Here is a 13,844-nt window from a genome sequence, read left to right on the forward strand (position 1 = left end):
GACACTGCAGACCATATGTGTGACGTTCACGCATGCGGAGCTATACTTGTTTTTGAACGACTCAATGAACTTACAGTACGCATTCAAGCTGAGTGGCGCAGAAAGCGCACTTATTTTCACAGTAGTGTTGAATGTAAACACCTGCGACCGGAAGTTCTCGGGAGCCTCAGACGAACGGCTACCACATCACCTGCGGCAATGCTTCGCTGCATAGCTCATCAAGCTGGTGCGATAACACTGAAAGAACTGCACATCCCGCTCAAAAGAAATGGCAACAGGCAGCTGGGCTAAAACCTAACGTGCTACAGCTGCACGTGTTCATGCATCGTGGGTAAAAGGCGCAGCACTCACGTTGCTTCTTGCACTCGGGCGCTCGGCCGCTCCAGCGACCGTCTCCCTGGCACATGCGCTCCTTGGGGCCGGACATCCAGAAATTCTCGGCGCACTCGTAGTAGACGCGCGCCCCGAAGTAGTCGCCGCTCACCCGGAACTGGCCGTTCTCCAGGGGCTCTAGCTCGTCGCAGTTTAAATCTGCAAATTGTAAGAACGGGGGAAGAGCGCTCGAGTCAAGTCAGCTGCTCGTCAGCTGCCAGCACGGTTTTCGCTGCCGCTCAGAGTAACGTCCCGGGAGAGGGTTAATTACGGCCACCTGTCAATGCCCACGAAGTCGTGGGAGAAATAAAAAAGAAATGTCTGGAAAAGATTAAGCATTCAGTGTTCTCTGATCGCTTCATTTGCTCTTCCGCTCTCTCTCCCCCCCCCCCCCCCCCTCCCCGGGTGCTGATGAATACATCATTGCTCGTCGTTCGCTTCTATAGAAGAAATAAATGACGCTATTGAACCAGGCTTCGTGATAGCAGTGCGATACTGTATATAAGAGGAAGAAGCGGCCATACTCACGAAAATAGCAACTTTATTTTATAGCAAAGTTCGTTCTTTCGTGCTGGTGGCCTCTTTTCTCCTTATACCTTGTATCCCAGCTAATGGTAGCGAAGCTGTGGGACGAAAAAGAAGATAGTAAGAAATCACGATGCAGGATATAATTATATGATGTACTGTGTTCAGTCATCACATGTCTGACAATGGAATACAGTATGTCTTAAAATCGTGACTTGCACTGTGTTTTTTTTTTAATCTCTCCTTTTTTTGTTGTTGTTGTTGAACAGCTTGGCTAACGCTAGCTGGGACATCCTATACTAAATATATGTAAGCATTTAGAAGGAACGGACGAACGTGTGAAATCTCTACTTTCTCCCAGTGTTTCGGTTGGAGTCCGGACTTTGATACAAACGCACATACACGCGCACAATATATATACATACATATATATATATATATATATATATATATATATATATATGGTGTCCCAACTATCATGCACCAAGATTTAAAAATATGCAGATGCCACGTAGCTGTACAGAACAAATGTAATGTTGTTTGCCGTCGCTTGGAGGAACTCAGATTATTTTTTGTATGCCGCCCAATTACCTAATTAGTCTTAACTAATTAATCAAATTCTCAAATAGTATAATTAGATTAAAGGTATCAGTGAGAAACTCGTAGAGCAACATGAGAACTCCCGATACAATTTTCTCCTGCTCAATACGTTCGGCATAAAAGTGCTTTTCCGAGCGTGAAAGAAGCCCGCGAACACACGCAACACCTTATCGGGCTTATTCCGACCCTTATAAGCCCTTATCGGTGCTTATTAACCTTATCATAATTGTCCCGACCAATATAAGCCCTTATCTCTCTTAATCGGATCATGTGTAATGTAATGTAATGTAATGTAATGCCTTATGTAATGCCTCCTAGCCTTTAAGGTGAAAATAAATGGAAGAAATGAAATGAAATGTCCGATAAGGTGGATAAGGACAGACAAGGGTTCATAAGAAGCAGCTCGATTCCGATAAGGTTGATAGCGACTGATAGGGGTTGATAAGGCTTGGATCGAGTCCGACAAGGTTGATAATAACCGTAATAACCGATAAGATTTCATAAGGGTCAGATCTAGCCAGATAACGTTGACATAACGACCCACAAGGGTTGATAAGGGTTTATACTGGTCGGCTCAAGTCTCATTACATTGATAATGACACCGGGCTGCGTAGAGATGAGCAAACGGCAAAATGCTTACGCATACTTAACTCCCAAAGGAGTTTCTTTGTGAATTCTTTTTGTGAATGTTATGACATCGAACACGACGTTCTTCGGAATGTGGTAAACCGAATAGATAACAGACCATTTTCAGAAACAAATATTCTTGGTCCATGGCCCCATGTGCAGCAGGCTTACAAAGCAACGCGGACATTGCTGCGGTTCATGAAATCGACTGGCCTCAGTGATCGATTGTAGGCATGAAGTGATGTACAACCGCACGTGTTCGCATTGATAGTACCTCTTTTCCTCTCTTTACTTTCTTTATTTTCATTAACTAACCCCCCTCCACTTCAATTTCCATTAATTTATAGACTCTTTATTTCATTCATTAAGCACACGTAATTTCCCCTATGTTGTCCTTGGTGTCACTGTTTGTTGGCTTCTTATGATATGACTAATAAAAATCAGGCGCTTGGTTAGCCCCGTTTCTTCTGGTTTATTACATAACGAGGGTCTCGAATCCGGCAAAATTGATGCCTTCAGGTATCATGTGGGGGTTTATTGACCAGTTGCCTTGACCCAAAAAGATCACGTTCTCGTGACGCCTGCGGCAAAAAGGACGTTCCACGTCCGCCGCCAAGGTCTGTGAGTGGTGGCGCTGGCTAACACTGCCGGGGTTCTACTAGGACACATAAATACCCAAGAAAGAGGATGGGGAAACGGCGCCGCGGTAGCTCAATTGGCAGAGCATCGCACGTGAAATGCGAAGATTATGGGTTCGGTTCCCACCTGCGGCAAGTTGTTTTTTCATCCACTTTAATTTCCATTAATTTATCGATTCTTTATTTCATTTATTAAGCCCAAGTAATTTCCCCTATGTTGTCCTTGGTGTCAGTGTTTGTTGGCTTCTTATGATATGAACCCGCCGTGGTTGCTCAGTGGCTATGGTGTTGGGCTGCTGAGCACGAGGTCGCGGGATCGAATCCCGGCCACGGCGGCCGCGTTTCGATGGGGGCGAATCGCGAAAACACCCGTGTACTTAGATTTAGGTGCACGTTAAAGAACCCCAGGTGGTCGAAATTTCCGGAATCCTCCACTACGGCGTGCCTCATAATCAGAAAGTGGTTGTGGCACGTAAAACCCCATAATATAATTTTTTTTCTTATGATATGAATGTGCGAACTAGACATTTGAACATCGCAGGACGCTCTCCATTTGTAACTCCCTCCCCCAACCCCTATCGCTATATGACGAACGAAAAAAGAAGAAAGAACAACCAGCCTTTCCTTCACTTTTTTAAAGGAATTCCGCTTGCACTATCACGATAGGAAACTCAGAAATCCGCCCAAGAGAATAGTTTAGGAATAATACCTAAAATAGTCTTACTTCTTAAAGAATGTCATACCTCGCACAGTACAATCAAACCCTCGCTGAAAGAAAAAAAAATATCACATTGGAGGTGGCGAAGAGGTGCCCAAAGACCCATGCGGTCTATTACAGGAAAAAACAGAACAAATGATCGCAGCTGCTAAATTGTGCTTTATTTTCTGTGTTCTACCTTTTTCTTGTACTGCCTCCTTCTGGCACAGTTTTGGAGCGACGCTTTTCATTACCACTTTCCCTTCTTCCACACAGAGTGAGCGATGGAACGTGATGCGAAAAAGTGAGAAAAATATCGGAAAAGCAAATAGCCCACGAGGTGCACACGTGCGCACAAACCCTCTCAATGGCCATGCATACACGCACACATTGAAGAAAAGGAACGCTTTCCCGAGCAAGCAATACGAGAACATGGACAACGATTGAACGAAGCCCGAATAAGCAAGCAGAATGGAACGCAAGCAATAACTTGTTTTCCAGAATTCTTACTCTGCCGAACCTACGAGAAATGCCTTTTGTATAGATCTAGAAAACGACTTCAGAAGTTAGGGGCTGTTCTTCTAACACCCGGCGGATGGAAAATTAGAAACCATACGGCCATTCGAATAAGACCCCTCCACCTACGGTTTCCTCGCCTTTCATTTCTACTAGGTAGTTTTGCAATCATTTCAGACAGACCATGGGCACCATACATTCTATAGACGCGGCAGACTTCGAACTAAGGAATAAAGAAGGAAGCCCTTAGTAACCATAAAACAAAGAAGAAGAAAGAAATGCTCTGGGGAAGGTGCACAAGAAGCGAGCGGAGCAACACCACAAATCAAGAAGCGCGAAGTGTAGACACATACAGCTGCACTCATTTCCCAGTAGAAGTGGTATGTTCCTGCATTATCGTACCTGCTTTTTTTTCTCTCTAAGCCATGCTCCTATCCTTTCGTTCTAGCCCTAGTTTTGAGCGGGAACACCATTACCAGCGCCAGAGCTGCTTATACTGCTCCTTGCTTTTGCTCAACAGATAGCAAGCACGCAGAAAGTTAAGAGAAATGAATGCACAAAAAACGAGTGTTTTTATTCTTTTTTATTATCCGGAGGGAGAGGGACAAAATGTACTACACGGAAATCATGGACAGCGGCAGAAGAATTTTGTCCATGTCGAGGAATGCGTAAAGTATGGGATATTCCCCAGAGGTGCGGGCGGGAGGGCGACGGCATGGTAGGAAGAGACATGGCGAGCTAGGAATGCCTTTTTTCTGTTCCCCGCTCTTCACCTATATGTCCCCGATGGTCGTACATGCCGCGTATGTGCACGCAGCGTCTGCTTCGTTTTATGCTTTTGGCGCTTGTTGATGTGCTCCCAAATGACGATGCGAGCCGCTGCGAGTGCTGTTCCGAGCGGCGCTGACCAGAGTCAAAATTCCCATTTTTTAATCAACTCATCAAACGCTGAATGAGCAGTTGTCGCTGGTTAAAAGCGAAAGTACGCAGGTGACCAAGCAACTTCATTTGCAGACAAACGAGATAGAGAAAAGAATGAACGAAAGGCAGGGAGGTTGACCAAGATTGAGCGCCGTTGGCTACCCTGCACTTGTGAGAGCAAGGAGAGGAAAAGATTAGGAGAAAAAGAGAAACTCAAGAGTTTATGTATGTTGGAGTCAACAACGTAAAGGAATTCTCACCGCTCTGTCGCAGAGGGTCGCTCAGTCAGATTGCCTTCAGGAATTGCAGCAGCGCTCTTGTGGCCTTCTGCAGCTGGTATATGCGTAGACTATGGTCCCAAGGTTTTATTCAACGAGAAATTTCTTCCGTCTAGCTGGTTTAGAGCGGTACTGAGGGCAAGCCTTTCGTCTTCAAAGGACGGGGAGTAACGTATAGAATGTGTCATACAGTTTCTTCACAACCAAAGATTGCAATCGGCGCTTTCAGTCATTCCTAGTAGGAATTAGTGTGTGCAGGGTAACGCCCACCCGCGAGCGACAAGGTATTGCTTTCACTTCGGTAACAGGGTCGAGTAAATGCGAACAATGGCAAATAAAATTAGGTGAGCGCCTTTTTAATGTCATGTCTATCTTGCTTATGTGCTGGGCTGCATCAATTCTTGAGAAATGTATAAAAACTAACCGTATTCTTTCCTGTGCTGTTAGAGCTGCTTCGTCGGCGAGTTCGTTGGTGGAGACACAGCAATGACTTAGCAGCCACTGAAAGACAACGCTGTGCCCTTTCGCCATCACATCGTTGCACGCTTCTCGTATCTCCGACACAGGTTGTCCACAGGTCGCGCGATGAGCAGCTGACAAAATATACTGTAGTGTGATTGAGTCGCATAATATTGCCCCTAGCTCTATATAGGCAGTTGTTAAAATATAATCAATGGCACCTTCTAGGGCAACAAACTCCGAACCAGTCGATGTCGTGAGGTGAGAAATTCTGTATTTGTTCTTTATCGGTCTTTACAGTGTAGTCACTGCACCGGTAGAGCTGGTCTTAGTGGAAGAACCATCAGTGCATTGATCCCAGCAGAAAGCGTGCAAGAATAAGGCAGAACCCATCTCATGATGAATCTCAATGTTATTACGATGAGCACTGAAGAAATGTAGCGACATACAGTATTTCCAACACCGAAAAGTGAATGCACTCAGGCTCCTCTCTAGCCCTTCACACTGTGCATGCTGCGTCATCTAGCGGCGCCGCCACGAAGTCTGCGCGTAGCGCAAGTTCAATTCCAGCGAGCTGCGGGGAAATTTTAAAGGATCTCTTTTGTCATTGAAGAGTGGCACATAAGCAATGGTGCATAACCATTTGTCCAAGTTGGCTTCAAAGTAGTTTGTTGAAGAGTGGCACTGACCATGTAGCACATACGCAGTGCTTCAAGTTGGCATCAAAGATGTTCATTGAAAAGGGGCACATGCCCAGTGCTACATACCCAGTGCACCATACCGAGGGACCCAAGTGGGCGTGAAAGAGATTCATTTAAGAGCGGCACAAACCCTGTGCCATCTACCCAGTGATCCAAGTTCGTCCGACGGTAGGTTTCTGACCCTATTCCCTCATAACTGCAGCCCATTAAACCACGGACTAGCCAGTGACCAAAGTTGGCGGGAATATGGTTAGACAGACAGACAGACAGACAGACAGACAGACAGACAGACAGACAGACAGACAGACAGACAGACAGACAGACAGACAGACAGACAGACAGACAGACAGACAGACAGACAGACAGACAGACAGACAGACAGACAGACAGACAGACAGACAGACCCCCGAAAGTACGTCAAGTACCCTAAGAATGCTAATCGCATTAATAATGAAAATAGCATGCTTCAAGTTAAAATAGGCCGGTAAGTCTTGTTTCGTATCCCTGGGACAGAGAGGCGCAAATCTGATGGCATAGAGGGTGTCACGAGTGTTGAAGATGCGGGAAAATGACGCCTGTGGGCTTTGTTCTGGCAAACAAGCAAGATGGTTCGACTTCATCCATGGAAAATGTAACGAACATGTCCCTTCAGAGTGTCAATGCCGATGTACGTCATGATGAATGGCCTCGAGCTACGATAACTGTTCCAGCTGTACAAGCACGTCGCAGAAAGCCGTGGGAAACGCGGAGTGTCTGTGCGTTCACGCCCTGAAATGCTGGGAGATTTGAATGGTCGGTGTTGAACAGCAGAGGAGAGCTATATCGCATAAATTCAATAAAAAGTACTCTGTACAGCTGAAGCATGGAGTCTACTGATGATGCCCGTGTTTTACGAGTGATGAATTTGAAAACGTGAACAATAGGTGTAAGTTTGCTCTTCATGAGGTGAGAAACATCAGTCCCCCAAGAGAGGTTGCAAATAACAATGACACCTAAAAAGACTTTTCTTGTAATAAAAAGGTTGGCCGCTGATGAATACTGGGCACCAAGTGTTCTTGCGTAAAAGCGACTAATGCGCATTTTGCATCGATTTCTTTAGGCCTTGCGTGCGACGATGCCTGTTTCGCTACCTTCTGTAGCCTTGCACAAACCTCAAACACAAAGAAGGTGCCCTTGCTCGATTGGCGAAATGCTATAGTATGAATGTGAAACTGTTTGTAGCTACCAACACGGCCAACGCCATTATTCCCATTATATAATGTACCCTAATCGCCTTTAGCACGATTTCTTTCAATTACCTACTTCTCCTACTTTGACCACACCAGAAATTCAGCGATGTAGTTGCTTGCTTATCAAGGGACTCAACACGTTAGCTGTCGGTAGCACTTTCCAGCCAGACTAAGAGGCTGCATTTTTTTTAGAAAGTTTGATGAGAAAAACTTGATTTGTTTCTTCCATAGGTTGAAGCCGTCACCGCGACAACTAGCACTAGTTTAGAGGTGCGCTGATTGGGATACCTCATATTTTCTTTCCTCTAATTCGTCCCTCGAAAGGTGCTCTGGAAACAATGTTTACAACGGCGTATCTACGATCTACGATACTACGATGTGGCCACAAAACAGCTCCATATGCAGCCCACCGTAACCACTAGAAGGCGCATGATAGCAACTCTAATAACACCCTCATCCCTCCCTCCAGCAAGAAAACTAAATTTCTAGCGAAGAGCGCGCAAATTTACGACCAAAATACCATCTCGTCGAAGGAAATTACAAACATTTTGTCAGGCAATCAAGGAACACAGCCTCCACTACATAATGAGCCATGTTCTGGACATATAGGCTTCTACGGAAGCTTCGCTACCACGTGCACATATACCCTGGCTACAATTCAAAAGAAGGGAACGTTGTTCTTATGAAGGCTGCTAGCGCAAAGGGATAGCAAATCTTCCTAGTTTGCCGTCAGAAATGAAGTGCGTTACGCATCATCACCCGTTCATGGTATGTGAGAAGTAAACCAATCGTTCACGGTAAAAACTTAAATCTCGACATTCACGGCACGATATGAGCAGAAGTACCAGTGCCAGTACCATACAGTACCAGTGGCACCCATGACGATAATGGAAGAGCGAATAGTCTAGAGGAATTCGAAATCCCACAGGTAACACCGGAAGAAGTGAAGAAAGCCTTGGGAGCTGTGCAAAGGGGGAAGGCAGCTGGGGAGGATCAGGTAACAGCAGATTTGTTGAAGGATGGTGGGCAGATTGTTCTAGAGAAACTGGCCACCCTGTATACGCAATGCCTCAGGACTTCGAGCGTACTGGAATCTTGGAAAAACGCTAATATAATCCTAATCCATAAGAAAGGGGACACCAAAGACTTGAAAAATTATAGACCGATCAGTTTACTGTCCGTTGCCTTCAAAGTATTTACTAAGGTAATTGCAAATAGAATCAGGAACACCTTAGACTTCCGTCAACCAAAGGACCAGGCAGGATTCCGTAAAGGCTACTCAACAATAGACCATATTCACACTATCAATCAGGTGATAGAAAAATGTGCGGAATATAACCAACCTTTATATATAGCTTTCATTGATTACGAGAAAGCGTTTGATTCAGTCGAAACCGCAGCAGTCATGGAGGCATTGCGGAATCAGGGTGTAGACGAGCCGTATGTAAAAATACTGAAAGATATCTATAGCGGCTCCACAGCCACCGTAGTCCTCCATAAAGAAAGCAACAAAATCCCAATAAACAAAGGCGTCAGGCAAGGAGATACGATCTCTCCGATGCTATTCACAGCGTGTTTACAGGAGGTATTCAGAGACCTGGATTGGGAAGAATTGGGGATAAGAGTTAATGGAGAATACCTTAGTAACTTGCGATTCGCTGATGATATTGCCTTGCTTAGTAACTCAGGGGACCAACTGCAATGCATGCTCACTGACCTGGAGAGGCAAAGCCGAAGGGTGGGTCTAAAAATTAATCTGCAAAAAACTAAAGTAATGTTTAACAGTCTCGGAAGGGAACATCAGTTTACAATAGGTGGTGAGGCACTGGAAGTGGTAAGAGAATACATCTACTTAGGACAGGTAGTGACTACGGATCCGGATCATGAGACTGAAATAATCAGAAGAATAAGAATGGGCTGGCATGCGTTTGGCAGGCATTCTCAGATCATGAACAGCAGGTTGCCATTATCCCTCAAGAGAAAAGTTTATAACAGCTGCGTCTTACCAGTACTCACGCACGGCGCAGAAACCTGGAGGATTACGAAAAGAGTTCTACTTAAATTGAGGACGACACAACGAGCTATGGAAAGAAGAATGATAGGTGTAACGTTAAGGGATAAGAAAAGAGCAGATTGGGTGAGGGAACAAACGCGTGTTAATGAAATCGAGAAAAAGAAATGGGCATGGGCAGGACACGTAATGAGGAGGGAAGATAACCGATGGTCATTAAGAGTTACGGAATGGATTCCAAGGGAAGGAAAGCGTAGCAGAGGTCGGCAGAAAGTTAGGTGGGCGGATGAGATTAAGAAGTTTGCAGGGACAACATGGCCACAATTAGTACATGACCGGGGTAGTTGGAGAAGTATGGGAGAGGCCTTTGCCCTCCTACAGTGGGCATAACCAGGCTGATGATGATGATGATGATGATGATGATGATGATGATGATGATGATGAGCAGAAGGTAACATCGATTGCAATCATATAGGAGTATGCTTGGTATGCTACAGGGACAGGTATCAGAGTAGCGACTTCATTCGATTGAAGTTTTGCGGAATAAACTGATCAAAGGGAATCTTTACATATCGAGGTTGGCATATTTCCTCCATGAAATTGCTGCCCTCACAGATATCACCTCGCTCGGAACTGCTTCGCCTAATTCATTGGAAGCGGTTAACCTGAGCGATCGCATTCAGATTAGCTCCGGCTTATCGGAAAGACAGAAACAGCAACTACTCGACCTTGTCAATGACTTCTCTGCCTGCTTCTCTACCGAGTCTAAAGTACGGCGCACCTCCGTTGCGAAACATCGTATTCCTACGGACGAGTCAGCACGCCCCGTTCTTCAACATCCGTATCGCGTTTCGCCTATGGAAAGGGAGGTGATAAAGCGCCTGGTTCAAGAGATGATCAATGATGACGTGATTCAGCCGTCCATAAGTCCACGGGCGTCCCCCGTCGTGTTGGTTAAAAAGAAGGACAATACACTGCGCTTCTGTCTAGACTATCGACGTCCTAACCATGTCACCAAAAGCGACGTTTATCCCCGGCCACGGATCAATGACGCTCTGGACCATCTACGCCACGCCCAATTTTTCACCTCTTTGGATCTTAAGTCAGGGTACTGGCAGATCGAAGTAGATGAGCGCGACCGCGAAAAAACAGCATTTGTGACGTCTGATGGATTATAATAATTTAAAGTCCTCCCATTCTTCCTGTGTTCCGCACCTGCCAAGTTTCAGCGGATGATGGACACTGTTCTCTCTGGAATGAAATGGCAGACGTGCTTAGCCTACTTAGCCAACGTTGCGGTGTTTTCGAGGATGTTTGATGAACATCTAGAACGACTCAAGCACGTACTCAACGCCATCGGCAAAGCAAATCTGACTATCAAGCCTGAGAAATGTCATTTTGGCTTTCAGGAGCTCAAGTTTCTCGGACACGTAGTCAGCCTTCGCGGTGTTCGGCCAGACCCCGAGAAGCTAGCTGCCGTCGCAGAGTTTCCGCGTCCAACTGACAAGAAGGCAGTTCAACGCTTCTTAGGTCTCTGCGCTTACTATCTTCGTTTTGTCGAATGATTTTCAAGGATCGCTGAACCATTAACGAGTTTAACACGCCAAGATGTACCCTTCGAGTGGACGGGCGAGCAACAATCAGCATTTACAGAATTGCGGAAGCGACTACAAACAGCCCCTGTACTCGCGCATTTCAACGATAAGGCTGACACAGAAATACACACAGACGCCAGCAACGTGGGGATCGGTGCCATACTCGTCCAGTGGCAAGATGGCGCCGAACGAGGCCTACGCCAGCCGCAGTCTGACAAAGGCGGAGGTCAACTATTCCACGACTGAAAAGGAGTGTCTCGTCGTCGTTTGGGCCATCGGCAAGTTCCGACCCTACCTGTACGGCCGAGCTTTTCGAGTAGTAAGTGACCACCACTCACTGTACTGGCTTGTGATTCTTAGGGACCCTGCAGGGTGCCTCGCTCGTTGGAGCCTCCGCCTTCAGGAGTACGACGTCACAGTGGTTTATAGATCCGGACAGAAGCACCGTGACGCCGACAGCCTCTGACGTGCACCTATACTTTTGAAGCCAAGTGATTTAGAGCAAGACTTCCCGTTTCTTGGTGTGGTAGACACTGTCGAAATGGCTGACCTCCAACGTGTGGACAGTACATTGCTTCCCCTCATCCTGTACCTCCAGAAAGCCGACGTTGTTGTCCCACGACCAATGTCACGAGGGCAGACTTCTTACTGCCTCCGCAACAATGTTATCTACAAAAAGAACTCCGAAAAGAGCCAAGAAACGTTCCTTTTCGTCGTCCCAGTTTCACTGCGCGAAGAAGTGTTCCAAGCGTGTCATGACGACCCATGTGCCGGACACTTAGGCTTCGCCAGGACGTTAGCGCGCATACGCCACAAGTATTACTGGCCGCGGCTGTTCTCGTCCATTCAGCGCTACGTGAGGAGCTGCCGTGATTGTCAGCGGCGCAAGGTTCCACCTTTGAAACCTGCTGGTCTTCTGCAACCCCTGCACCCTCCTCCCGCACCGTTTCAACAGGTTGGAAAGGACGTTCTCGGTCCATTCCCTACGTCGTCCGCAGGCAACAAATGGATAGTCGTCGCAACGGACTACCTAACGCGGTACGGGACCACCGGGACCACCGCCCCGGAAAGGTGGTGGTCCCGGGTTTGAGTCCCGGACCAGGACGAACTTTTCTTCAACTGTGAGGCCTTTCTTTCGAGGAACCCGTATGGGTTTCCTTTGTAGCAATTGCTACGAACGGGTGGATGTCTGATTTTCCCTTTATAAATTACTTCTCTCCACCTTGCGGGTTTCCGCAGAACTACTACGTCAAACACTTGCTTTGCTTCGTGTTGTCGACAAATTCGACTTCGCCCTGCCATCTGCTAGCCGCCTGGTTAGCTCAGATGGTAGACCGGCTGCCCCGGAAAGGCGGTGGTCCCGGGTCCGATTCCCGGACCAGGACGAATTTTTCTTCAACTGTGAGGCTTTTTTTTCGAAGAAGCCGTATGGGTTTCCTTTGTAGCAATTGCTACGAACGGGTGGATGTCTGATTTTCCCTTTATTAAGAAAGAAACTTTATTTGTGGACAGCAGGATTGAGACCTAGGCCTCTCTACCTAGATGACGGCCTCGAGCCTTTGGGCCCTGGCGGCGTCTTCGGCCTGCTGGATAGCCTTGAGCTGGTCTTCCGGTGCACAGCTGAGCAACGCGGTCTCCCACTGCTCCCTGGTCTTGTTTATTTTATTTTGTGTGGGTGTCCGAGGACAAGCCCAAACGATATGTTGTAGGTCAACCCTTTCTTGACAGAATCTACATCTATCCGTGTAAAGGTCCGGGTAGTACCGGTGGTAGGCCACCGGGTTCGGATATGTATCGGTTTGTAAGAGGCATATCTTATTTTGTTATAGCGCAAGCTTGACAAGGATAACAGAAGGCACATCTGACACACACAGCGCTAACTTTCAACAACAGATTTATTTCTCGCTGTGTGTGTCAGACGTGCCTTCTGTTGTCCTTGTCAAGCTTGCGCTATAACAAAATAAGATATACCGTACCAACAAGCCCCTATTGCTATCCTCATCGACTTGTAAGAGGCGCCATGCCGTCGCTTGCTCTCTACTCAGCGAGGAGTGTGCTGGAGGGAAATGGGCCCTTCCCAATTTATAGTGTTTGGTGTTCTCGTTAAAGCTGGTCATCAGGTCTCTCTCTGTTCCCAGTATTTGTAGCGTGTCACCTGCTCGGCCCGTCAGTTCTCAAGCCAGGTTGTGCGCCATTTCGATCCCGGGAAGGGAGGAGTGTGCGGGTGGCCATATAATGTGAATGTCTCGATCTTCAGGAAAGTTGTTTAAAATTCCCAGCGCTTCTGGCGAGATTCTTCCTTTTGCATACTTCTTGACAGCTCTCTTGCAGTCGCTTACTACGATATTAGCCTCCGTGGAGGCTACTGCCAGAGCTAAGGCAGCCTGCTCCGCCTCCTCGGCCTTCCCTATTTTTACCGTGCCACTAACTCTACGGTCACCCTCTAGACTCGTACCAACTATCAACATACTCTGCCTATTCGCGTACTCCACCGCGTCCACAAAGACCACGTCCCTGGTACTACGGAATCTTTTGTGGAGAGCTCTCACTCTCCACAAAAGATTGAAAGTCCGGGTGCATGTTTCTAGGGATTGGGGGTATTGATAGATGTTCCCTTATTTTCCTTGCATGTCTCTCCGCACTCCGGGCTGTGCGTCATAGGTTATTCCGATGTC

General features: G+C 46.8%; 1 protein-coding gene and 1 non-coding gene across 3 annotated transcripts in view; one reads left to right on the forward strand and one right to left on the reverse strand.

The window, feature by feature from the left end:
- Positions 1–13,844, reverse strand: part of Hasp (Hig-anchoring scaffold protein) — an 865,621-nt gene that overhangs the window by 293,793 nt on the left and 557,984 nt on the right. For both annotated transcript variants that reach the window (XM_050196742.2, XM_050196741.2), the window contains exon 5: positions 352–531. In XM_050196742.2, the coding sequence (XP_050052699.1) occupies positions 352–531 (180 nt within the window). The remainder of the gene's footprint in view (positions 1–351; positions 532–13,844) is intronic.
- TRNAS-UGA (transfer RNA serine (anticodon UGA)) lies at positions 2,825–2,897 on the forward strand. The gene has a single exon. It is a non-coding gene; the product is annotated as a tRNA-Ser (tRNA).

Source organism: Dermacentor andersoni, chromosome 1, assembly GCF_023375885.2.
Source record: "Dermacentor andersoni chromosome 1, qqDerAnde1_hic_scaffold, whole genome shotgun sequence".
Classification (NCBI taxonomy): domain Eukaryota; kingdom Metazoa; phylum Arthropoda; class Arachnida; order Ixodida; family Ixodidae; genus Dermacentor; species Dermacentor andersoni.